Below are 21,526 nucleotides of genomic sequence, written 5' to 3'. Positions count from 1 at the left end.
TCATTTACTACTATGTCTCATATGCCTAACCTATTCCATTGATCCACCACTCTATTTCTTAGGCAGTACCAAATAGTGTTGAACAGTCAGTGTTTCTGAAAAAGGACTCACTTCTCAAATATATAGAGAACTGAATCGAATTTATAAGAATACAAGTCATTCCCCAACTGAGAAATGGTCAAAGGATAAGAACAGGAAGTTTTCTGATGAAGAAATTAAAGTTATCTATAGTCATATGAAAAATGTACTCCAACACTATTAACGAGAGACATGCAAATCAAAATAACTCTGAGGTATCACCTTATACCTATCAGATTCCCTAATATGATAGAAAAGGAAAATGATAAATGTTAGAGAAGACTTGAGAAAATTGAAACATTAATGCATTGTTGGTGGAGTTGTGAACTGATCCAACCATTCTGGAGATCAATTTGGAATTATATTCAAAGGGCTGTAAAAGCGTACATACCTTTTGAGCTAGCAATACCATTACTAAGTCCGTATCCCAAAGATATAATAAAAAAGGGAAAAAGATCTACATGTACAAAAATATTTACAGCAGCTATGTGTGTTTGTGTGTATCATGTGTGTGTGTGTGTGTGTGTGTGTGTGAAGCAGGCAAAAAGAAAGAATTCAAGTTCCACAAAGTCACAATTAGAATGAAGAAAAACTGCATAGTTACCACTAAAGAAGATTAGAGCTTGAAATATATTCCAAAAAGCAAAATATAACAACTTATAATCAAGAACAACATGCTTGGCAAAACTAAGTATTATCCTGGGGAAGATGGGAAGGGATGTACCTTTATTAAGATAGAGGATTTCTGATGAAAAGGACAAAGCTAAGTAGGCATTTTGAAGTAGAATTATTGAAGTCAAGAGAATTGTAGAAAAGAGCACACATGGTCAATTAGAAAAGACTTTGCAAAGGTGAATTGTTTATATGCTAATAGAGGAAAAAACAATTGTCTTCTTAGAAATCTATTGATCTTCTAGGTTCATAGAGAAAGTTAAATATGACAGATGACCTGGGTAAGATTTTATTCTGTTTTAATGATCACAAGAAATAAATGGGAAAAATGTGGTGCTATGGTGGTTGAGGCAAAGAGAAAAGAAATGAGAGAAATCATATGTCACATACACATAATAGAGGGGAATAAGGTGAAAACTATTCAAACATGGAGAGCAAGATAGGTATCCTATGAACCTCACCTTCACCTTAATGGGACAAAGAATGGTTGAATATAATCACACCTGCAGAGATTTTGGTACAAAAATATATCAAACTCAAAAAGAGAAATAGTAAGGTACCTGGAGACAAGAGAGGAAGAGGGAGGAAAAGAGAGGTAAGGGAATATCCATAAACAAAGCAAACTCCAGCATCAGAGGAGAAAGTGTGAAAGGAGTAATAAAAAAAGGAAGATAGATAATGGACCAACATTAAATATTTACCCAATAACATAATATTTAAATCTTAAAAGAAAACTTTATTGAATTACAAGGAGGAGACATTAAAACTACAGTGGGGCACCTCAATGTACCCCCTTTAAAACCTAGAGAAATCTAACCAAAAAATAAGCAAGAAAGAAGTTATGGACCTGAATAAAACTTTAGAAATATTAAAGATAATGGATCTCCGACAATTCCTGAATGCCAAATAAAAAGTACTTGCATATGTCTCAGTCATGCATTGCACCTTCACAAAAATACATAAGAGCAGTAATATTAAGCATATCATTTACTGATCATACTGCAATGAAAATGCATTCAACAAAAGCTTTTTAAAAATGACCAAAACTTAACTGGAGGTTAAATAGCTTAATCCTAAATAATGTTCGTGTCAAAAAAGACATTATAGAAAAAACAGAAAAAATAATCAATTGATAATAATGAGTAATATAGCCAAAATTATGGAATGCAGCTAAAGTAATCATTAGTAGAAATTTTAGATATCTAAATGGTTTCATCCACCAAAGAGAGAAAAAACCAAATCAACGAAATGAGCTCGCAGGTTAAAAAAAAAAAACAGGACAAGGAAAAAACAACTGAACAACAAATTGGAAATTTTGAAAATCAAAGAGGAAATTAATAAAACTGAAAGCAAAAATCCAATTAATAATAAAAATAGGAGACTTTAAAATAAATAAAACATGTGAAGGTAGCTTATCTGATTAAAGATAGGGAAAAACAAATCATTTCAAATGAGAGAACTCATAAATGAATAAATTCTCAGAAAAGTATTTTGCCCAATTATATGCTAACAAATAGTAACTTAGAAGAAATGGATGGGGGCAGCTAGATGATGCAGTGGTTAAGGCACCAGCCCTGGATTCAGGAGTACCTGAGTTCAAATCCAGCCTCAGACACTTGACACTTACTAGCTGTGTGACCCTGGGCAAGTCACTTAACCCCCATTGCCTGCCAAAAAAAAGAAGAAATGGATGAATTCTTGCAAAAATATAAAATACACAGATTAACAGAAGAGATTATGTAAATTAGCCAATATCATAAAAAGAAATTGAACATATCCTTAGTTGAATAAGTTACAACTGAATTCCTCTTTGCCCACAAAAAAGCCCTTAAGATCAGATGGATTTACAAGTGAATTCGATCAAATATTCAAAGAACAATTGATTCCTATATTATATAAACTGTTTCAAAAATATGAAAAGGGAATATTTATGTGATACCAATATGGTCTTAATATTTAAGTAAGGAAGAGGCAAAGCAAAGAAAGAAAACTATAGACCAATATGCCTAATGAACTTTTACACTATATTTTAAAATAAAATATGACAAAAAGGCCACAATAATATTTTTAAATATTATTGTATTGATTATAAATATTATTGTAAATATTAATGTATTTTTATACATTAGGACTAGATTGGATTGATAACAGGAATATAGTTGTTTTAATATAAGGAAGAATATAAACATAATAAACTATATTAATAATTATTGTATCAATAAATGTTTTACAACTCTTAATAGAATCCAGCATCTGTTCTTGTTCAAAACATGATAAACCTTAGAAATAAATGGACTTTTCCTTAATACAGCAAGTGTTATTTCTTTAAAACCTACCAAAATATTATATGTAATGGAAAAAATTATATCATAGGTGAAGCAATGATGTCAGTTATCATCAATTGTTGTTGTCCTTTGTATTCAAAGAGTACCAAAATGACATCACCATGTCGAGGTAATTGGACAGTGTGTCCAACTATGGCTGATCAAGCCAAAACTAGACAAAAGGCTCTTTTACAAGTTGGGCACAAATAGTCCATATAAACATTTCGAATGAAAATGTTTCTTAATTTGTGCATCTTATGTTTCTTTTTAATTACTACTGTAATTCTGCTTTGCTCATACAGCACAGTGCCTTCTTTAATACAAGTTTGCTGTGCTGGATGGTCCTGTGCCAGTGTCTCCCACATCTTACAATCAATACCACAGTTTTTCAGACAGAACTTGAGAATATCCTTGTATAGCTTCTTCAGATTTCCATGTGGGCCCTTGCCTTGTGTGAGTTCTCCAATAATCTTTGAGGTAAAAATACATTTGGCATTTGAACAATGTGGCCTATGAGAACTGCACTCTCTGCAGTAGAGTTTGAATACTTGGCAGGTTAGTTCAAGGAAGGATCTCAGTGTCAGTACCTTATCTTGCCAAGTGATAGTCAGAATGTTCTAAGACAATACAAATGGAAACTTTTCAATTTTCTTGCAAGATACTAGTAGGCTGTCAGGTTTCACAGGCAGTACAACAGCTCTCTAGACCTTTAGTTTAGTAAGCATACTAATAACTGTTCTCTTCCACATTTTCTTTTGGAGCCTCCTGAATGCTAAGTTAGTTCTAGCAATGTATGTGTAAAACCACATCATCTATGTGTACATGGTTGGAAAGCATACTGCCAAGGTCAGTGAATTTATCCACAGTTTTCAAAATTTCTCCATTTGCTGTAACTGATGATTCCACATATGGATGGTGTAGTGCTTACTGGTAGAGAATCTCTGTTTTCTTGTGTTATTGGGAGACCAAAATTAACATAAGCAGCAGAGAATTGATCCATATTCTGTTGCATCTTTGCCTCAGAGTCTGCATTGAGTGCACAATCATCTACAAACAAACAAACAAAAAATCACACACCAACTCTCCCACCACTTTAGTGTTGGCTCATAGCCTTTTCAAGTTAAATAATTTATTCAGTATGGTATGACCTTGATGCCTTTGGCTGAATGTTGTCCTAATTTCTCAAACTATAGTACATTAGACCCAAGGAACTACACAGATAAGGACAAATTAAGGGGTCTCTCTCACTTTTCTCCCACTAGAAAGTTATTATTATTTTTTTCTATAAAGCAAATATACCCCATTAAGCATTTAATACTTTTCAAACATTTTTACCACAATATTTTTACAGAGCAATTCATAATCTAACAGCATGCAGATTAAAGATACGTGACTCTTCTAACAGTATTTCTGATAGAATGGTTTTCCAAATTTCATAATACAAGAAAATTTAGGAATGCATTATCATGCATTTAAAATATGAAACAAGGGGCAGTTAGATGGCGCAGTGGATAAAGCACCAGCCCTGGATTCAGGAGGACCTGAGTTCAAATTCGGCCTCAGACACTTTACACTTACTAGCTGTGTGACCCTGGGCAAGGCACTTAACCCTCATTGCCCCACAAAAACAAAACAAAACAAATAAAATATGAAACAAAATTTATTGCAAGTTAAAAGATATCAATTCAGTTGATGGCATCTCCAAATTATCTTAAGTAGAAAATAACTTTATTCATTTTATCACTTTTGGCATAATTTACTGATTGTGTTCAAGACCAGTATGATGTAATATTGATCCAATTATATATATTTTAAAAATATTTTTGTAGTTCCTAAATATATTGCCTTAATCCCAAATATAAGAGTCTTTCCCATTAAGGACTGATTTACTCAAATTATCCCATGATATAAATATATCTAATATATCTAGATATAGAGATACACACATAACATACATGCATATACGTTTATGTGTATATGTATGTATGTATATGTTTTATAAAAGTATTAGTAGTATTTCGCCTATTATATAAGCTATAAATATTTTGTATAAAACTACATAAATATAACTGATCTATATTTAGAAGAGTCATAGATGTTCTCAGTGCCAGTAGGTAATTCATACATTATAAATTTAATGTGTTTAAGTCACCAAATTATGAACCTTATATATCCCTATAATTTTTCAGTTTTTCAGAGACTCAGTTACTTCCCTAATATAATTGTTCTGTTACTCATTATATTAATGGCCCATGAGCTTTCTCTCTTTCATTTGCTAACACTTGCATTCATGTCATATTATGACCATATAGATTAGGGATTGGCAAACTATAGCCTGTGAGCCAAATCCAGCCTAATTCCCATTTTTATGTGACCTGAAAGTTAAGAATAGTTTTCACATTTTTAAATGGTGGTGGTAGTGGTAGTGGTGATGGTAAAATAAAAAAAATAGGGGCAGCTAGGTGGCTCAGTGGATAAAGCACTGGCCCTGAATTCAGGAGGACCTGAGTTCAAGTTCGACCTCAGACACCTGACACTTACTAGCTGTATGACCTTGGGCAAGTCACTTAACCTTCATTGCCCCACCTAAAAACAAACAAAAACCAAACAAAATAATTATTTCTTGCCCCACCTAAAAACAAACAAAAACAAAACAAAATAATTATTTCTCATCAGAGCTGCCTCCAGGAGGGACTAACAGACAAACCCAACTGGGTGGAGTAATCTGTTTAATATGGCTAGTAAATGAGCCTAACACTCATCAGAATTGGCTCAAAGACCTCAATCTCATTAGAATTGGCTCAAGGAGGAAATAATGTACATACTCAATTGGGTGGAGTAATCTCTCTAACCCTGCAGGAAAATAGGAGGGGAAGGGGATAAAGAGAGAGGGGCAAAAGAAGGAAGGGCAGAGTTGGGGAGGGGACAAACAGAAGCAAATCCCTTTTGAAGAGTGATAGGATGAAAGAAGATGGATAATAGAATAAATATCATGGGGAAGGGAATAGGATGGAAGAGAAACAGTTAAGAACACTAATCATGAAAAAGAGAAAAGGGGGAAAAATTGTACAAAAAATATTTATAGCAACTCTTGGTGGAGGCTAAGAATTGAGAATCAAGAGAATGTCCATCAATTGAGGAATAATGGAAAAAGCTGTGCTATATGATTGTAGTGGAATGGACTTGTGCTACAGGAAATGACAAACAGAATGATCCCCGAAAAACCTGGAAAGATTAATGAACATCGATGTATAGTGAAGTGAGCAGAGCTGGGAGGACATTGTGCATAGTGACAGCAGTATCATTCAATGAGCAATTATGAATGACTTACCTACTCTTAGCAGTGCAATAATCCAAGACAATCCCAAGGAACTAATGAGGAAGCTTACTATGCACCCCTATAGAAAGAACTGATAAAAAGAACACTTGTGGATTGTACATATATAACCTGATTTCGATCTTGTGGAGGGGGGAGGAAAGGGAGGGAGGAAGGGAGAAAAATTTGGAACTCTAAATCTTATGGAAATGAATGTTGAAGACTACCCTTACATGTAACTGGAAAATAAAATAAATGTTTGTTGTGGAAAAAAAATAACATCTCACAATAAATAAAAATTATATTGAAATCTGAATGTCAAATAAAATCTGATCAGAATACAGCATTAATTTACAAATTTTCTATGACTCCTTTCTTGCCACAACTGCTAAAACTTGCTACAACTGAAAAGTTGCAATAGAGACTGAATATACTGCTCTTATCAACTTTTCACTGATGGTCTGGTACACTATAGGTCTCAGTGATGGGGTTATGACTCAATAGCATTTCAAATGCTGTGTGTATCATTGTAGCTTGACATTTTTTATGACCAGTGCATTACCATCATGCCTAAACAACAAAAGAAGAGAAAAAATGTTTGTTTTTTTATGAATTTTTGTGCTCAGGGTCAAGATTGTATTTTTGTTGTTGTTGATGTTGTTGTTGTTTTTGTGAGGCAATTGGGGTTAAGTGACTTGTCCAGGGTCACACAGCTAGTACGTATTAAGTGTCTGAGGCTGGATTTGAAATCAGGTACTCCTGTCTCCAGGGCTGGTGATCTATCCACTGCACCACCTAGCTGCCCCCAAATTGAATTTTTAATGAATGAAAAGACCAACTATTAACCAATATTGTTAAAATTTGAATGGCTTTGAAAATAAGCTTTTGCTGCCGACTTGATGTTTCTTAATGAATTCAGCCTAAAATTACAAGGCAAAATAGTGTTTGTTGGCAAAATGTATACCGTGGTAAAGTCAATTCAATGGCATCTAATATTTTAGGGATGGCAAGCTACTTTGTATGTTTCCCATACTGTCAAAAATTAGAACTAGGAGCAAAATTTCCATTTCCATCCAAATTTACAGTGGGTATATTTTCCAAGTTCATACTATAGTTCCAGCAGCAATTTTTGGACTTTGATGCAAATGCAAAAGAAATATCCATATTTTAAAATCCATTTAACTATGTAATTAAGGGGCTTCCATGTAACCTTCAAATGGAAATGATTAATCTGCAGTATAATTGAATGCTAAAAAATAAATATCAAGTGAATAATCTAATAGAATTTTATAGATGGCTTCCAACAACGCATAAGATCAGTTAAAATTATATGGTCAGGGGCAGCTAGGTGGCGCAGTGGATAGAGCACCAGCCCTGGAGTCAGGAGTACCTGAGTTCAAATCCAGCCTCAGACACTTAACACTTACTAGCTGTGTGACCCTGGGCAAGTCACTTAACCCCAATTGCCTCACTTAAAAAAAAAATTATATGGTCAAGGTGGGCAGCTAGGTGGTGCAGTGGATACAGCACCAGCCTAGGATTCAGGAAGAGCTGAGTTCAAATCTGGCCTCAGACACTTGACATTTACTAACTGTGTGATCTTGGGCAAGTCACTTAACCCTCATTGCCCTGCAAAAACAAAACAAAACAAAAAAACAAAATTATAAGAGAACTGTCATTAGTACGTGGCATGGCCTATCTTTGTGAAAAGACATTTTCAAAAAAAGAATTATGTAAAATCTTATTATATACCAGCATTAACAGATGAACATTGGTAAGCAGTTTTGATGATAGGGAACACTAACTTTGAATCTCAATCTAGCTAAATGCTATCTTTCCCCAAAAGAATGCCATTCTTTTTATTAGTTGACTTGTATTACCCCCAAAAAGTACTCAGTTTTAAATTTTTGAATTTCATCAAGTAAAATTTTTGGAATTATTTTCTCTCATTATATAAGTGCTGTCATGAGAGCTTCTATTTTGCCTCATGGTCCAAAAAGCCTAAAATATTTACTACGTCTCCCTTTTTAGAAAAAACTTTGCTGAACTCTATCTGATGTAGATGATTAGATATTTTCTACCTCCTCCTTCTTTGGTGGTTCTGTGTAGCTTCCTGTTTTCTCTACTTCTCAAACTTCTGAACCCAGCACCACACTCTCCTCTATATATCCTCATTCTCTGAGTAGAGTGGGTTCTTACTTAAAGAGATTGCTACAAAACTTTTTCGACATCAAGTTCCCTTCTGAATGTAAGTTAGTCAGAAGTATAAAGGTTGCTCTCTTGTTTGAAAATGTGTTGATTCACTGCTGCAAGGCTTCATTTCTCTCAGAGCTCAGCTGCCTAAAAACTGGTATCTACCCCAGTAACTGGACCCTTGGTATTGTCACAACTTTTCTAAACTTATAAAGTCTCATTGTAGTCTGTTCTGTCTCCAATACTCCTCCATCTAAGGCAAGAAAGAATTGATACAACAGGAATTGAAGCAACAGCACAGCCATGTGTTCATAGTTTCATGCTGGTCCAGAAGGAGAGGGTAGGCTACTGACATTTTCCCCACCCAAAGATTAGAGGAAATGGGGTGTTCAAGGAAGATTAGCACCTCTAGTGTGAGGGCTTGCCAAGTCCTTTTTGGGGCTGCCCATCCACTTTTGTAGCAGTTCAGAAGTGGCTAATACAGAGAAATTGAACCGTAAAAAAATAAATGAAGGAAGGATTCTGTATTTTTAAAGTGGTCTGAGACTTTAATAACTCAACAGCATAGGAAGAAGCCAGCTAGACTTCCCCTCTTACCCTCATGAAGTGATCTGATCTCTACCTTTGTTCACAGTCAGTTGAACAACAGCCATTTACTAAGAACTTCTATGTGCAGTCATAGACAATATAATAGGCATTAGAAGAGGAATTTTTGTTTGTTTACAGTTTACTTATTATGTTTAATTTTATAGTTCACTGAAAGAAGGGTGACAGTTATCTTGTGAGGTGTAGAGTTCATAAGTTTGGCATCTGATATCATCTAAAACTTCTTTGGAGGTCAGTGAGTTTCAGTTTTACAATACCAAAGATAAGGTCTAAAACAGAAACCTGACCACTCCACAAAACAGAAACAGAGTGAAGCACAGTTGTTAAGTCAACCACCCATTTATTCTGCTCAGCAAGACAGTCAAGTAATTCATGGGAACCTCTCAACAGAGGTTCAATCCACACTTGGGGAAGGAGACTATTTAAGCAGTTGGGTCACATAATTGTTAGGGTAGATTCTGCAGACCCTGAAAAATTAAGTTTTATGTCTTTATTGATAAGTCATTGAGGTCTGGATTGATTAACCCCCTGCTTCCTGGTTTGTAACAGGATGCCCTCAATTCCATTTTCACAATGCAAATCAGTTTGATAGCTCACTCTTTGAGACTAAGCAATGAGATAGAGGATTTGAAGCAGGGAGTCTTTGGGAATCTTTGCAGATAATGATGTCTCTGGAAGGACCATCATTTCCCAAATGTCCCAGTAGTAGCTTGCTTGGTTTGTGTTTTTATTGTGTATCCAGTCAGGCACAAAGGACCTTTGATGTGTTAGGACAGGTTGTTATATAGTTCCTCTGGAAAATAAGGAATTCTAATAAATTTTAAACAATAGTCAGGGATAGGATGGATGACCATTTGTCAGTGATGCATTAGAAATAATTCCTGCTATAAGTAAAGGTTAGACTAGACAACCTCTGAGGGCTCTTATAACTCTTAAGATTATATGATTACATTATAATATTGATCAGTAATTTTCAAAAGAACCGCTGGATTAATTAACTCTAGAAGCAGAATAGATAGCAGTTTGGCTTCTGGTAGCCTAATTGATAGTCTGATAGTCAGCTTTTGGCTAATAGGAGGGAAAAAGGAAAATAAGTAGTTTCCAGAACCTTCTTAAAGGCTTGGATTTGACAAGAAGGCACAGTCTTTAAATTAAAACATAGTAAAAATTCCCTGCTTATATTTTTGTGCATTAGGCTATTAGATTAGCCCTGAAAAAGTATGAAGAGAGACAGAGGAGGTCTCTCTGCTGGCTCCTCTTTTCACTTTTAAAATTATTCTTCCTTGATCTCTAATTCCCATGAATACAGCTATCAATTTTGTGTAAATTACCTTTAAATCTTCAGGCTTTTGAACTTTAGCCCTCCATCACTATATGCTTGCTGGAAATTTCCACCTGGATACCCTGCAGGCATCTAAAAAGTCAATTATGTCAAGCAGCACTTTTCTCCACCCTAAATTTGCCCCTCCTGATGACTTTACTTAATCACCACCAGGGAGGAAAGAGTGAGGCTGGTAACTTCATATATCTCTCTCTCACTTAAATCCAATTCACTTGCAAATCATGACTTCACCTTTCTGATGTCATGGTCCTCCTCAAGAATGAAGAACAAACAATCATCTGTGAGTCATAGTAGTTGCCCTACTGAGGACCTAACTGGCCCTTTCCAGTTGGGCAAGTCAGCTCCACCCTCCCTCCATCCCACCCTCCTTCCATCCTTCCCTTCCCTTCCTCCCTCCTTCCTTCCTTCCCTCTCTCCCTCCTTCCTTCCTTTCTTCCTTCTCTCTTCTCCCTCTATCCACATAAGGAATCATACCCTCACCTGCAGCTTCTCTGCTCAAAGAAATATAAATTTTGTTCACTGAAAAGTCACAAGATGTCTTGGCATTTATGGTCAAGATTTCTTATTAAGGACCATTCCTTAAACCAAAATGACTCTGGTTCCCATTGATTGGCCAACAATAGGTCTCAGCCCAAGCCTTACTTGGTCATTGTTTGGACTCTGATGACTTGGAGTAAGTGTAAACAACAATTGTTTCTGTTTTGGCCAGAAACCCTGAGGGTCTTCCCCTCCTAGATTTATTTGTTTTTTGAAAAGAGGACATTCTTTGCCTTATTTCTTGTAGATTTAATCACTAAATGGGAATTGCCTCAGACACACTGATACCTGGGAAAGACCTTACCTTAAAAAGGCCAAGATCTCCCACTATATCTAGGTCAGTCTCCAGTAGAACTGATCTATATTTTGCTCCTGGACCCAAAAAGCTCTGGAGAAGAGGGTGAAGTTGGTGACTTTGCACAGCCTTGCCTCACTTAAATTCACTTGCAAGTCATGAAATCATCTTACTGATGTCATGGTCCTCTTCAAGAATGAAGGATAAATAATGATCTATGTGTAGTCATTCTGTTAAGCACTATGGATACAAAGAGAGAAAAACAATCCCTGACTTCTAGTAACATATATTAATAATGAGAAAAATAACATGTAAACAACTAGTTACATAGAAGATGTATACAGAGTAGTTAGAAGGTAATCTAAGAGGGGAAGGAAGTGCCAGCTAGAGAGACAGGGAAAGGCCTCCTGCAGAAGGTAGGACTCAATCTCAAAGGTGGCCAGGGAAACTAAGAGGTAGAGGTCAGGGCACAGAGTATTTCAGACCTGGGTCTTAGCCAACACAAAGGCACAGAGATAGGATATAGAATTTAGAGTTCCAGAAACTGCAAATAGGTTAATATAGCTAGATCTTTGAGCGTATTGAGAAAAATAAAGTATTAAAAAACTGGAAAGGTAGGAAGGGGCCAAGTTAAGAAGAGTTTTAAATGAAGAACAATGGATTTTATATCTGTTCTTATATTTATATTTGGTGAAAGCTACTAGAACTAATTCGAGGAGGGGGTGGTATCAGACATGGCCAGACCTATTCTTTAAAAAAATTACCATGGCAGTTTAATGGAGCATGGGCTTAAGTGATGAGAGACTTAAGAAACAAGAGATGATTTAGAAGGCTTTTGTGATAGTCTAGGTGAGAGTTGATGAGAGCCTGATGGGTGGCAGCTGTATGAGTGGAAACAGATGTTGTGGAGATAGAAATGAGAAGATATGACAACAGACTGGACATATGGGGTGAATTCAAGGAGATAAGTATGACACTGAGGTTGTGAGCCTGGGTAACTGGGATGATGGTGATATCCTTAATAGTAATAAGAAATTTTGAAAAGGGAAAGGTTTGAGGGTAAAGATAATGAGTCAATATTTTCTTTTTTTTTTCTCAGTCACTTTTATATTTATTTATTTAGAATTTTACCCAAGTTACATGTAAAAAAAATTTCACATCAATTTTTTAAAACTTTGTGTTCCAAATTCTCTTCCTCCCTCCCCACCTCCCCTTAGCTAATTCAATATGTTATACCTGTGCAGTCATGCAAAACATAACAGACAATAAAACTTTAGAAAGAGGAACATAAAAAATTATACTTCAATATGTATTCAGATACCATTAGTACTTTCTCTGTAGATGGATTACATTTTTCATAAGTCCTTCTGCTAGCATCCTACTCTTCATTTCTTACAGCATAAGTGTTCTATTCCAATGTCTGCTTCAAATTTTTTTCACAGGTACTATTGCTAACTATATTTCCCTCCATCCTATTCCCTCCCCTTGATGTTTACTCTATTTTTTTGGGCAGGGGGAAATGAGGGTTGTGACTTGCTGAAGGTCACACAGCTAGTAAGTGTCAAGTGTCCGAGGCCAGATTTGAACTCAGGTCCTCCTGAATCCAGGGCCAGTGCTTTATACACTGTGCCACCTAACTGCCCCTCTATTTTCTATCTTCTTTTACCCTATCCCTCCTCAAAAGTGTTTTGCTTCTGACTGCCCCCTCACCCAATCTATCCTCCCTTCTTTCATCCCTCCCCCCATTATCCCCTTCCCCTCCCACTTTCCCACAGGGCAAGTTATATTACTATACCCAATTGAGTGTATATGTTATTCCCTCTTTGAGCCAATTATCATGAGAGTAAGGCTCACTCACCTCCCTGCACCTCCCCCATTTTCCCCTTCACTCCATAAGCTTTTTCTTGCTTCTTTTATGTGAGATACTTTACCCCCTTCCACCTCCCCCTTTCCCTTTTTCCCAGTGTATTCCTCTCACCCCTTAATTGTATTTTTTAAAAAAGATGTCATCATGGGGGCAGTTAAGTGGCACCAGCCCTGGACTCAGCAGGACCCGAGCCCAAATCTGGCCTCAGACACCTGAACATTCACCAGCTGCACGACCCTGGGTCAGCCACCCAACCCTGACTGCCCCACAAGCGATGATGATGAGGATGATGATGCTTTAAATATATCATCCTTTCATATTCAACTCACATCTGTTCCCTCTGTCTAAATATACTCCATTCAGCTGTCCCATTAATGAGAAAGTTCTAATGAGTTAGAAGTATCTTCCAATGTAGGAATGTAAACAGTTGAACCTTTTAATATTCCTCATGATTTCTTTTTCCTGGTTTACCTTTTTATGCTTCTCTAGGGTCTTTTATTTTAATGTAAAATTTTCTATTCAGTTCAGGTCTTTTCATCAAGAATGCCTCTTTCATTGAATTGACATTTTTCTCCCGAAAGATTACACTCAGTTTCATTGGGTAGATGATTCTTGGTTGTAATCAAAGTTCCTTTGCCCTCTGGAATATCATATTCCATGCCCTCTGACCCTTTAATATAGAAGCTACTAGTTCTTGTGTTAACCTGACTGTGGCTCCACAGTACTTGAATCTTTTTCTTTCTGGCTGCTTGCAATATTTACTCCTTGACCTGGGAGCTCTGGAATTTGGTTATAATATTCCTGGAAGTTTTCATTTTGGGATCACTTTCAGGTGATTGGTGGATTCTTTCAATTGCTATTTCACTTTCTACTTCTAGAATATCAGGGCAATTTTCCCTGACAGTTTCTTGGAAAATGATGTCTTAGCTCTGGTTTTGATCATGGCTTTCAGTTAGTCCAATAATTTTCAAATTATCTCTCCTGGATCTATTTTCCAGGTCAGTTGTTTGTTCCAGGAGATATTTCACATTGCCCTCTATTTTTTTCATTCATTTGGGTTTACTTTATTGTGTCTTGATTCCTCATAAAGTCATTAGCTTCCATTTGCTCAATCTTAATTTTTAAGCAATTATTTTTTTCAGAGAGCTTTTGTATCTCCTCTTCTATTTGGCTTTTTGAGCTGTTGACTTTTTTATTTTTTTATTTTTTAGTGAGGCAATTGGGGTTAAGTGACTTGCCCAGGATCACACAGCTAGTAAGTGTTAAGTGTCTGAGGCCGGATTTGAACTCAGGTACTCCTGACTCCAGGACTGGTGCTCTATCCACTGCGCCATCTAGCTGTTCTGCTATTGACTTTTTTTATGACTTTCCTGCATCTCTGTCATATCTCTTTCCATTTTTTTCTCTACCTCTCTTTCTTTATTTTCAAAGTCTTTTTGGAGTACTTCTATGGCCTGAGATGAATTAATATTTTTCTTGACGCTTTGGATGTAGGAGTTTTGACTTTGTTATCTTCTGAGGGTGTATTTTGATCATTCTTGTCACCAAAGAAACTTTCTAGGGTCTGCATTTTTTCTGTATACTCATTTTCCTGGTCTATTTCTTGACTTTTAACTTCTTCTTAAAGTTGGGCACTGCTTTCAGGATTCACTGTTCCAAGCTTTAGGGATCCAAAGTGGTATGGAGAGGCTCATTACCCACTTCCCCTGGCCTGTGTTCTGCTCTGCAAACAACCACAGGCCCGCTTTCCCTTTAACCCAGGAACAGAATTCCATTTCTACTTTCTTCAATTTAAATATACATTTTTCAATAAGAGGCTTATAATCTGAATCATCATCCATTTGTTTTAAATGACTGTATAGGTCCTCCATTTTTTATTGCAAAGTATACAATCGGGGGCAGCTAGGTGGCACAGTAGATAGAGAACTGGTCTTGGATTCAGGAGGACCTGAGTTCAAATCCAGCCTCAGACACTTGACACTTACTAGCTGTGTGACCCTGGGCAAATCACTTAACCCTCATTGCCCCACAAAATATAAAAAACAAACAAAGAAACAAAGTATACAATCAATCTGATTTTGATATTTTGTCATTTGGTCATGTCTATATGTAACATCATGTTTTGCATTGTTAAAAAATATATTTTCTATGACTAGGAAGTTATCTTGACAAAACTCTATTATTCTCTGCCTTGCTTCATTTTGTACTCCAAGGCCAAAATTGCTTGTTATTCCAATTATATTTTGATTTCCTACTTTAGCATTCCAATCCCTTAGGATGAATTTTCCATCTTTTGGGGGGAGCCAGTGTTATTTCTAGAAAATGTTGTAGGTCTACATAACATTGAGCAACTTTGACCTCTTCAGTATTAATCGTTACAGCGTAGACTTATATTACTGTGTTGTTAAATGTTTTGCCTTGGATTTAAATAGATATCATTCTCTCATTTTTAGATTATACCACAGGACTGCTTTTCTCACCCTTTTATTGACAATGAGGGATACTTCATTTGTTCTAAGGAGTTCTTGCCCACAGTAGTAGAGGTAATGATCACCTGAATTAAATTCACCCATTCCCATTCATTTTACTTTACTGACACCCAAGATGATGATTTTTAAACTTTCTATCTTTTGCTTGACCACATCCAGATTACCTTGGTTCATAGATATTACATTCTGGATTCCTATGCAATACCGATCCTTGCAGTATAAAACTTTCCTTTGTCACCAGATACATACACATCTGATTTTCCTTTCAGCTTTAGCCCATCCACATCATTCTTTCTGGAGTTACTTATAGCTGTCCTCTACTCTTTCCCAGCAGTGTTAGATGCCTGCCATTTCCTTTTCCAGTAGTTCACCTTTTGGCTGAACTCTCCACTATAATTTATCCATCGTTGTAACCTTTGCCAACTTATAGTTTCATTGAGTTACTCAAGTCCATCTGCCATGATAAGGCAGTGATCCGGTAGGAGAGTCAACAAATATGAGTAATTTCAGAAGGAATAGGATTAGCATAAATAAAGTTACATTGCTAGAGGAGACTGGAGAGGATGAGGTCAAGGATACCAATATAAGTGCTTCTTGTAACAAGAAGGGTCAATTCTTGGTTAAAGAATAGAGCAAAAGATGAGAGAAGGGGAAGGATGAAGAAACAAATTGTTTATAGTGGAAACTCATGGTTTCATATACAATACTCTTTTGTGTTTGTGGATGATTGCTAAATTTATGATAAAGATTAAAAGAAAAGAAAAAGTGAGGTCATTTGAGAGGGAGGTGGGTGGGAGTGGCATAGAAAGCTTGAGGAGAGAAGTTTTTGAACAGCTTCTGTGAAAAATGTTAATCAAAAAAAGAATAAAATGATTATTGTATGGTATCAAGGCCATAACTAAAATTAGAAAATCTCAGTTCCTAGTTTGGCCCCAGGTACATACAGCTGTGACTTCTGGAAGTGATATTCAGAAGCACCTGAGTAATTGGAGAGATGATTTATATCTTGGGAGTGACTTCTGCCTGCACAGTGGAGGCAGTTTGTAGCTCCTTCAAGGTTCTGAGTCACATCCAGAGATACCATGTTTTGTCTCCTCTGCTCACCCCCTTAAGCCAGAGCTTTCACATCTGTTCTGATGACAAGATCAGAGATTTTAGTCAAGAACATAGCGCCCCCAAGGGGGCAGCTAGGTGGCTCAGTAGCTAAAGCACTGGCCCTGGATTCAGAAGGATCTGAGTTCAAATCCAGCCTCAGACACTTGACACTTACTAGTTGTGTGACCCTGGGCAAATCACTTGACCCTCATTGCCCCGCAAAAGCAAAACAAAACAAGACAAGGACATAGCTTGGATGGAGGTGGAGCTGGTGGTGGTGGTGAGCAGTAGTTGAAGACATGACTTTAGAGGAAAGTACGTATAGGGATAGGACTCAGTATTTGCTGAAGGTAAGAGATGGGGAAGCTGTATTCAAGAGTTTTGGGGGAGATGGAATGGTGCCCTTGGGGACACTAGTGGCACATGGGTAAAGAAGCTCAGCAGAAGATGTAAGGATGTGTCTGAGACCTGGGGATGACTTTGGATGAGTTAGGAAAGCAGATTACTCTGTCTCCCTTTCCACCTCCTACTAACCCAAATCCTAAGCACAGAAACACCCAGTTCATGACCCTCAGGTCAATTATTATCTTTGATTCAGAAATCTGCCTGCTGGACAAAGATGCTTGTCCTTCTGACACAGGACTTGCTCTTTCCTGAATCGTAACACTGAAAGAGCCCTAAATGCCCAATTCAGGCATTGAGCACTATCGTTTACCTCCCTTCATACATACTGTCTGCTGTTGATTCTAGGAAGGTGTCCCTTTGGACTAGCTGAGAATTAGTGATTAATCCATCCCATACTAGTAGCCCCGTTAGTGCTTGTCTAGAGGTTTCTGGAATCATTGGCAGAAGAAAAATCCATCTCGGTATTCTCTGAGCCTCAAGATAAGAATCTTCCTGGGATTCAGATTCTTCTTCTGTAAAATGAGCTGTATTTACTAAATATCTTTGAAAAGTCTCTTCCAGCTCTAAGTCATATGATCTTGTGATCCTAATTGTCTTGTCTCTGCTGACTTCAAGGAATAATAATCCTTCCCTCAGCAATTCTAAGGAGATATGGTGTGAGGAGGAGGGGGTCTGGACCTTCACTCCAATTTTGTAGCTGCTAAAAAGTATGGCCAGATTTCCCAGAGCCCACCCCCTAAGGTCTGGATTGTTGGATCTGCTTCAGCCCTAGGACATAGGCTGGGCAAGAGAGAAGTGGACCCAGTATGATACTGGATTCCTGCCAGTACTCAATCCCTCAAAAAAAAAAAGATTCATTTGTCTCTGAATCTGTTTATACATCTGGCTGTCTCTCTGTGTTAGTACACTGTGGAACAAAGAGCATTAGACTAAAAGTAAAATGATGTGGATTCAAATCCCTACCAACACCACTAAATAGCTATTAGCAAATTACTTAATCCTTCTAACACTACAATCTTTAATTTGCACAATGGTGGAAAACCCTATCCTTTTTTTTTCCCCAAACACAAATCTTCTGACAGGGTTGCCCTGACAGGGTTGTGAATCTCTGAACATCAAAATCTCTCAAGAATCAAGGTTACTAGTGACCAAAAGGACTATGGAGAGAAGCACGGCACATACAGGTGGTCTACAGCACATTTCCCAATGACAGCAGATGATCAAGAAGTGACATAAGGGACATATTATTGGCAATATATAATCAGAAAAGGAGGTGGACTGGTTATATGGTGAGAGCATAATATAAGGTTTGAATGAGTTGCAATCTGTTGAATAACTTGAAGTAGAAAATGAGTTTTAATACTGACACTATACGTGTCATAGGGTAGTTTTGAGGAATGCACTTTGCAAACCAAAAAGCTCTATAGACGCTTGAGCTATTTTATTGTTATTGCACACACACACGTATATATGTGTACATATATATATATATATATATATATATATATATTTTTTTTTTTTTCACTCTGTCACCACTAAGTCAGAGAGAAGACTAGAGGAAGATTCAAATTCCAGCCCCATCCCAGCTGCCATTCACTACTTTGCCGTGTCTCATTACTTGGTTCTCTCCATATCTCTAGCTATCTGACATCATCTTCTTCCATTGCTATGCCTTCCCACCCATCATCATTCTTGATATTTCTCTCCCATCTCTTCATTTTTCTGATTATCCCTCTCCATCTCTGATCATCTGATTATCTCTCTTAGCCTCTCCACACCCAAGCTATGTCCTCCTCTTCTTGCCCTCGACTTTCCCCAACATCAATCACTAAATTGCTATCTATTAAAAAAAACAAAACACTTCAGAACCAGAGATTACAAAGGTCACTAGTCCAGATGTTGAGGGGTGGGGGAGAGCGACCTGAAGCATGTGGGACCTGGATTGTAAACTAACCGCCAGGACCCAAGGGTACGGTCACGAAGACTCTAGTGCAGCCAACAGGAGGGGTTAGGGGTGAGCAGTGACCCCAGTAGGAGGGGAACAGGGGAGGGAATTCGCCCCTCCCTCCCTCCCTCCAAGGCCACAGATTTGACTGCTGCTCTCCCATCTCCCAGCCCAGCCGGCCACATCTGGTAACTGCCCCTTTCCCGTGTTTCCGCTGGATCCAGACTTCCTCTTGCGGTGGCTGGAGGCTGCGCATCTGGGGGTTTAAACATACAAAGGAATTGCTGGGACCAGCAAAAGGGCAGGCTGCACGGAGCGGAGTGGAGTAGAGGGGAGGGAAGGAGAGGGGAGGGGAACGAGCGAGCTAGAGGCTGCTCGGCGTGCGGGCTGGAGACGATGCGCGGTTGAGAAAGAAGGCGGAGACGTGGATTGGAGACTCACAGAGCCCCCCTCTTAGATCGCGACTGCACAAACACTTTGAGGAACGACTACGATGACTCCGGCAGCCCCCGGGGTCCTGGGATTTCTCCTCCCTGCCCTCTGGCTCCACTCCAGCGTTTTCCACCAAACTTGGGCAGCCCCGTCCCCAATCATCAAGTTCCCGGGCGATGTCTCTCCCAAAACAGACAAAGAGTTGGCTGTAGTGAGTGTCTCGGTTGGGCTTCAGCAGGGTGGGGGTTGGTGGGGAGGGAAGGGTAGCTGAGGGGGGTACTGCAAACAGCTGTGGTGAACTGGATCCCTCAGCTCCCAGGGGGGTGAAGAGGGGGAAGGGGAGAGGAGACAGCTGGAGGGTGGGAGGTCTGCCTGGGTTGGGGAGGGGCAGGGTGTCCCGGGAGCAGGGAATTGGCAAAGTCAGCCTTTTGGATGTAGAACCCACGGCCAAAGAAAGTTTCCTAGGACTTTAGAGAAGTGAGGCTGGCGAGGGGCTGGAGGGAGGATAGGGGGAAGGAGAGAGGAAGGGAGGAGGGATGGAGGCGCGAGGCTCCTTGGGGTTTCCTGCAACTCCTAGTGAGTGCCGGCACACAGCTAGGGGAGAAAGAGGGCGGGCAAGCAGGGAGCCCCCAACTGATTCCTGGGGAACTGAGGAGGCCAGAAAACCCCTCCCCCAGGGCTTGGACCGCTCCTTGAAGCAGCTCAGATGTTGTTTTCCCTGCATTCACCACATCGTTGCATAAGCAGAATTGGAGGGACAATTACTGTGCGGCTCAGGGACTGCTGAGCCTCTGGCTTTAATGAGCACTTTCGGCTTGGAGCACTGGTCCCCGCGGTCAGAACGGGCTCTTCTCAAAGCTGTGGGGGGAAGAGGGGGTGGTATTACGTGAGGTAGGGAGGGAGACTTTAAATCGGGGGATCTTATACCTGACCCCCGGTCCTATTTCCCTTGGCATTTGTTTTAAAGAATTAATAAAATCCAGCCCCAGAAATGAAGAGTTTTTCAGAGGCCATCTACTCCAACCTGAACCGAATAGGAATCACCACTATATCATCTGAGAAAAGTGGTCATTTAACCTCTGCTGGAAGCCATCCAGGGATAGGAAATCCATTCATCACCCACTAAAGCCACTCAATTCCCGTCTTGTATTGCTCTAATTGATTTTCCTTTCAACAAGCCCCAAACTGCCTTTCTGCAACTTATGCCCATTTGTTCCTAGTTCCACATCTGGGACCAAGCAGATCTAGTCCAGTTGCTCCACCCCACTAATAGCCCTCAAATACACAAAAAGGAATAACACATCTTCTTCCCCCTCCCAAGTATTCTTGTCTCCATGCTAAAACATCATTTCAACTTTCAACTGACCCTCTTTAGTCCCCTCACCATCCTAGACGTGTCCTCTGAATGCTTTTCAATCTGTCAATATCCTTTAAATGTGATGTCCCTGACAAAACAAAAGGTTCTAGATTTCATCTGAGCATAGTAGAGGCTTTGTGTCTAGTTCTTGAACTGTCAAATTAGGGTTTTGGACAAGATCGATGGCTTCTGATATTCCTTTTATTTCTAAATATGTGATCCTCCAGCCCCATGGCTATCTTGTATCTTAAGCACTTTCATTTATTTATTGATGGATCCATTATTTCTAAAAGGACAAAGGTGTTGGGGGAATCCTGAACCACATCAGAGGAATGAGCAATTTGGTTTTCTGGATTATTTAGGGTAGCCCTTAGCTTGAGAGAGCTTGGCAAGAAAAAAAACTAGATGCAGAGTCCTTCCAAGCAGAAACAGCTGAGGCAACATTTTTCTTGGGTCACCATGCTGGGTTTGGGTCATCAAGTGAGAGAGCTCAAAACTCTAACCATAATACATGACAGCAAAAGAGTATCAAAGCCTTGGGTGACATGGGAAAATGAAAGAAGTTGAACTAGG

General features: G+C 38.6%; 1 protein-coding gene across 1 annotated transcript in view; it reads left to right on the top strand.

Moving 5' to 3' along the window:
- Positions 1-19,425: 19,425 nt before the first annotated feature.
- MMP2 (matrix metallopeptidase 2) overlaps positions 19,426-21,526 on the top strand; it is a 35,352-nt gene continuing 33,251 nt past the window's right edge. The window contains exon 1 of the mRNA XM_043989939.1: positions 19,426-19,807. Within this exon, the coding sequence (XP_043845874.1) occupies positions 19,658-19,807 (150 nt within the window). The 5' untranslated portion in view covers positions 19,426-19,657. The remainder of the gene's footprint in view (positions 19,808-21,526) is intronic.

Source organism: Dromiciops gliroides, chromosome 2, assembly GCF_019393635.1.
Source record: "Dromiciops gliroides isolate mDroGli1 chromosome 2, mDroGli1.pri, whole genome shotgun sequence".
Classification (NCBI taxonomy): domain Eukaryota; kingdom Metazoa; phylum Chordata; class Mammalia; order Microbiotheria; family Microbiotheriidae; genus Dromiciops; species Dromiciops gliroides.
This window is presented reverse-complemented; position numbering and strand designations above follow the sequence as displayed.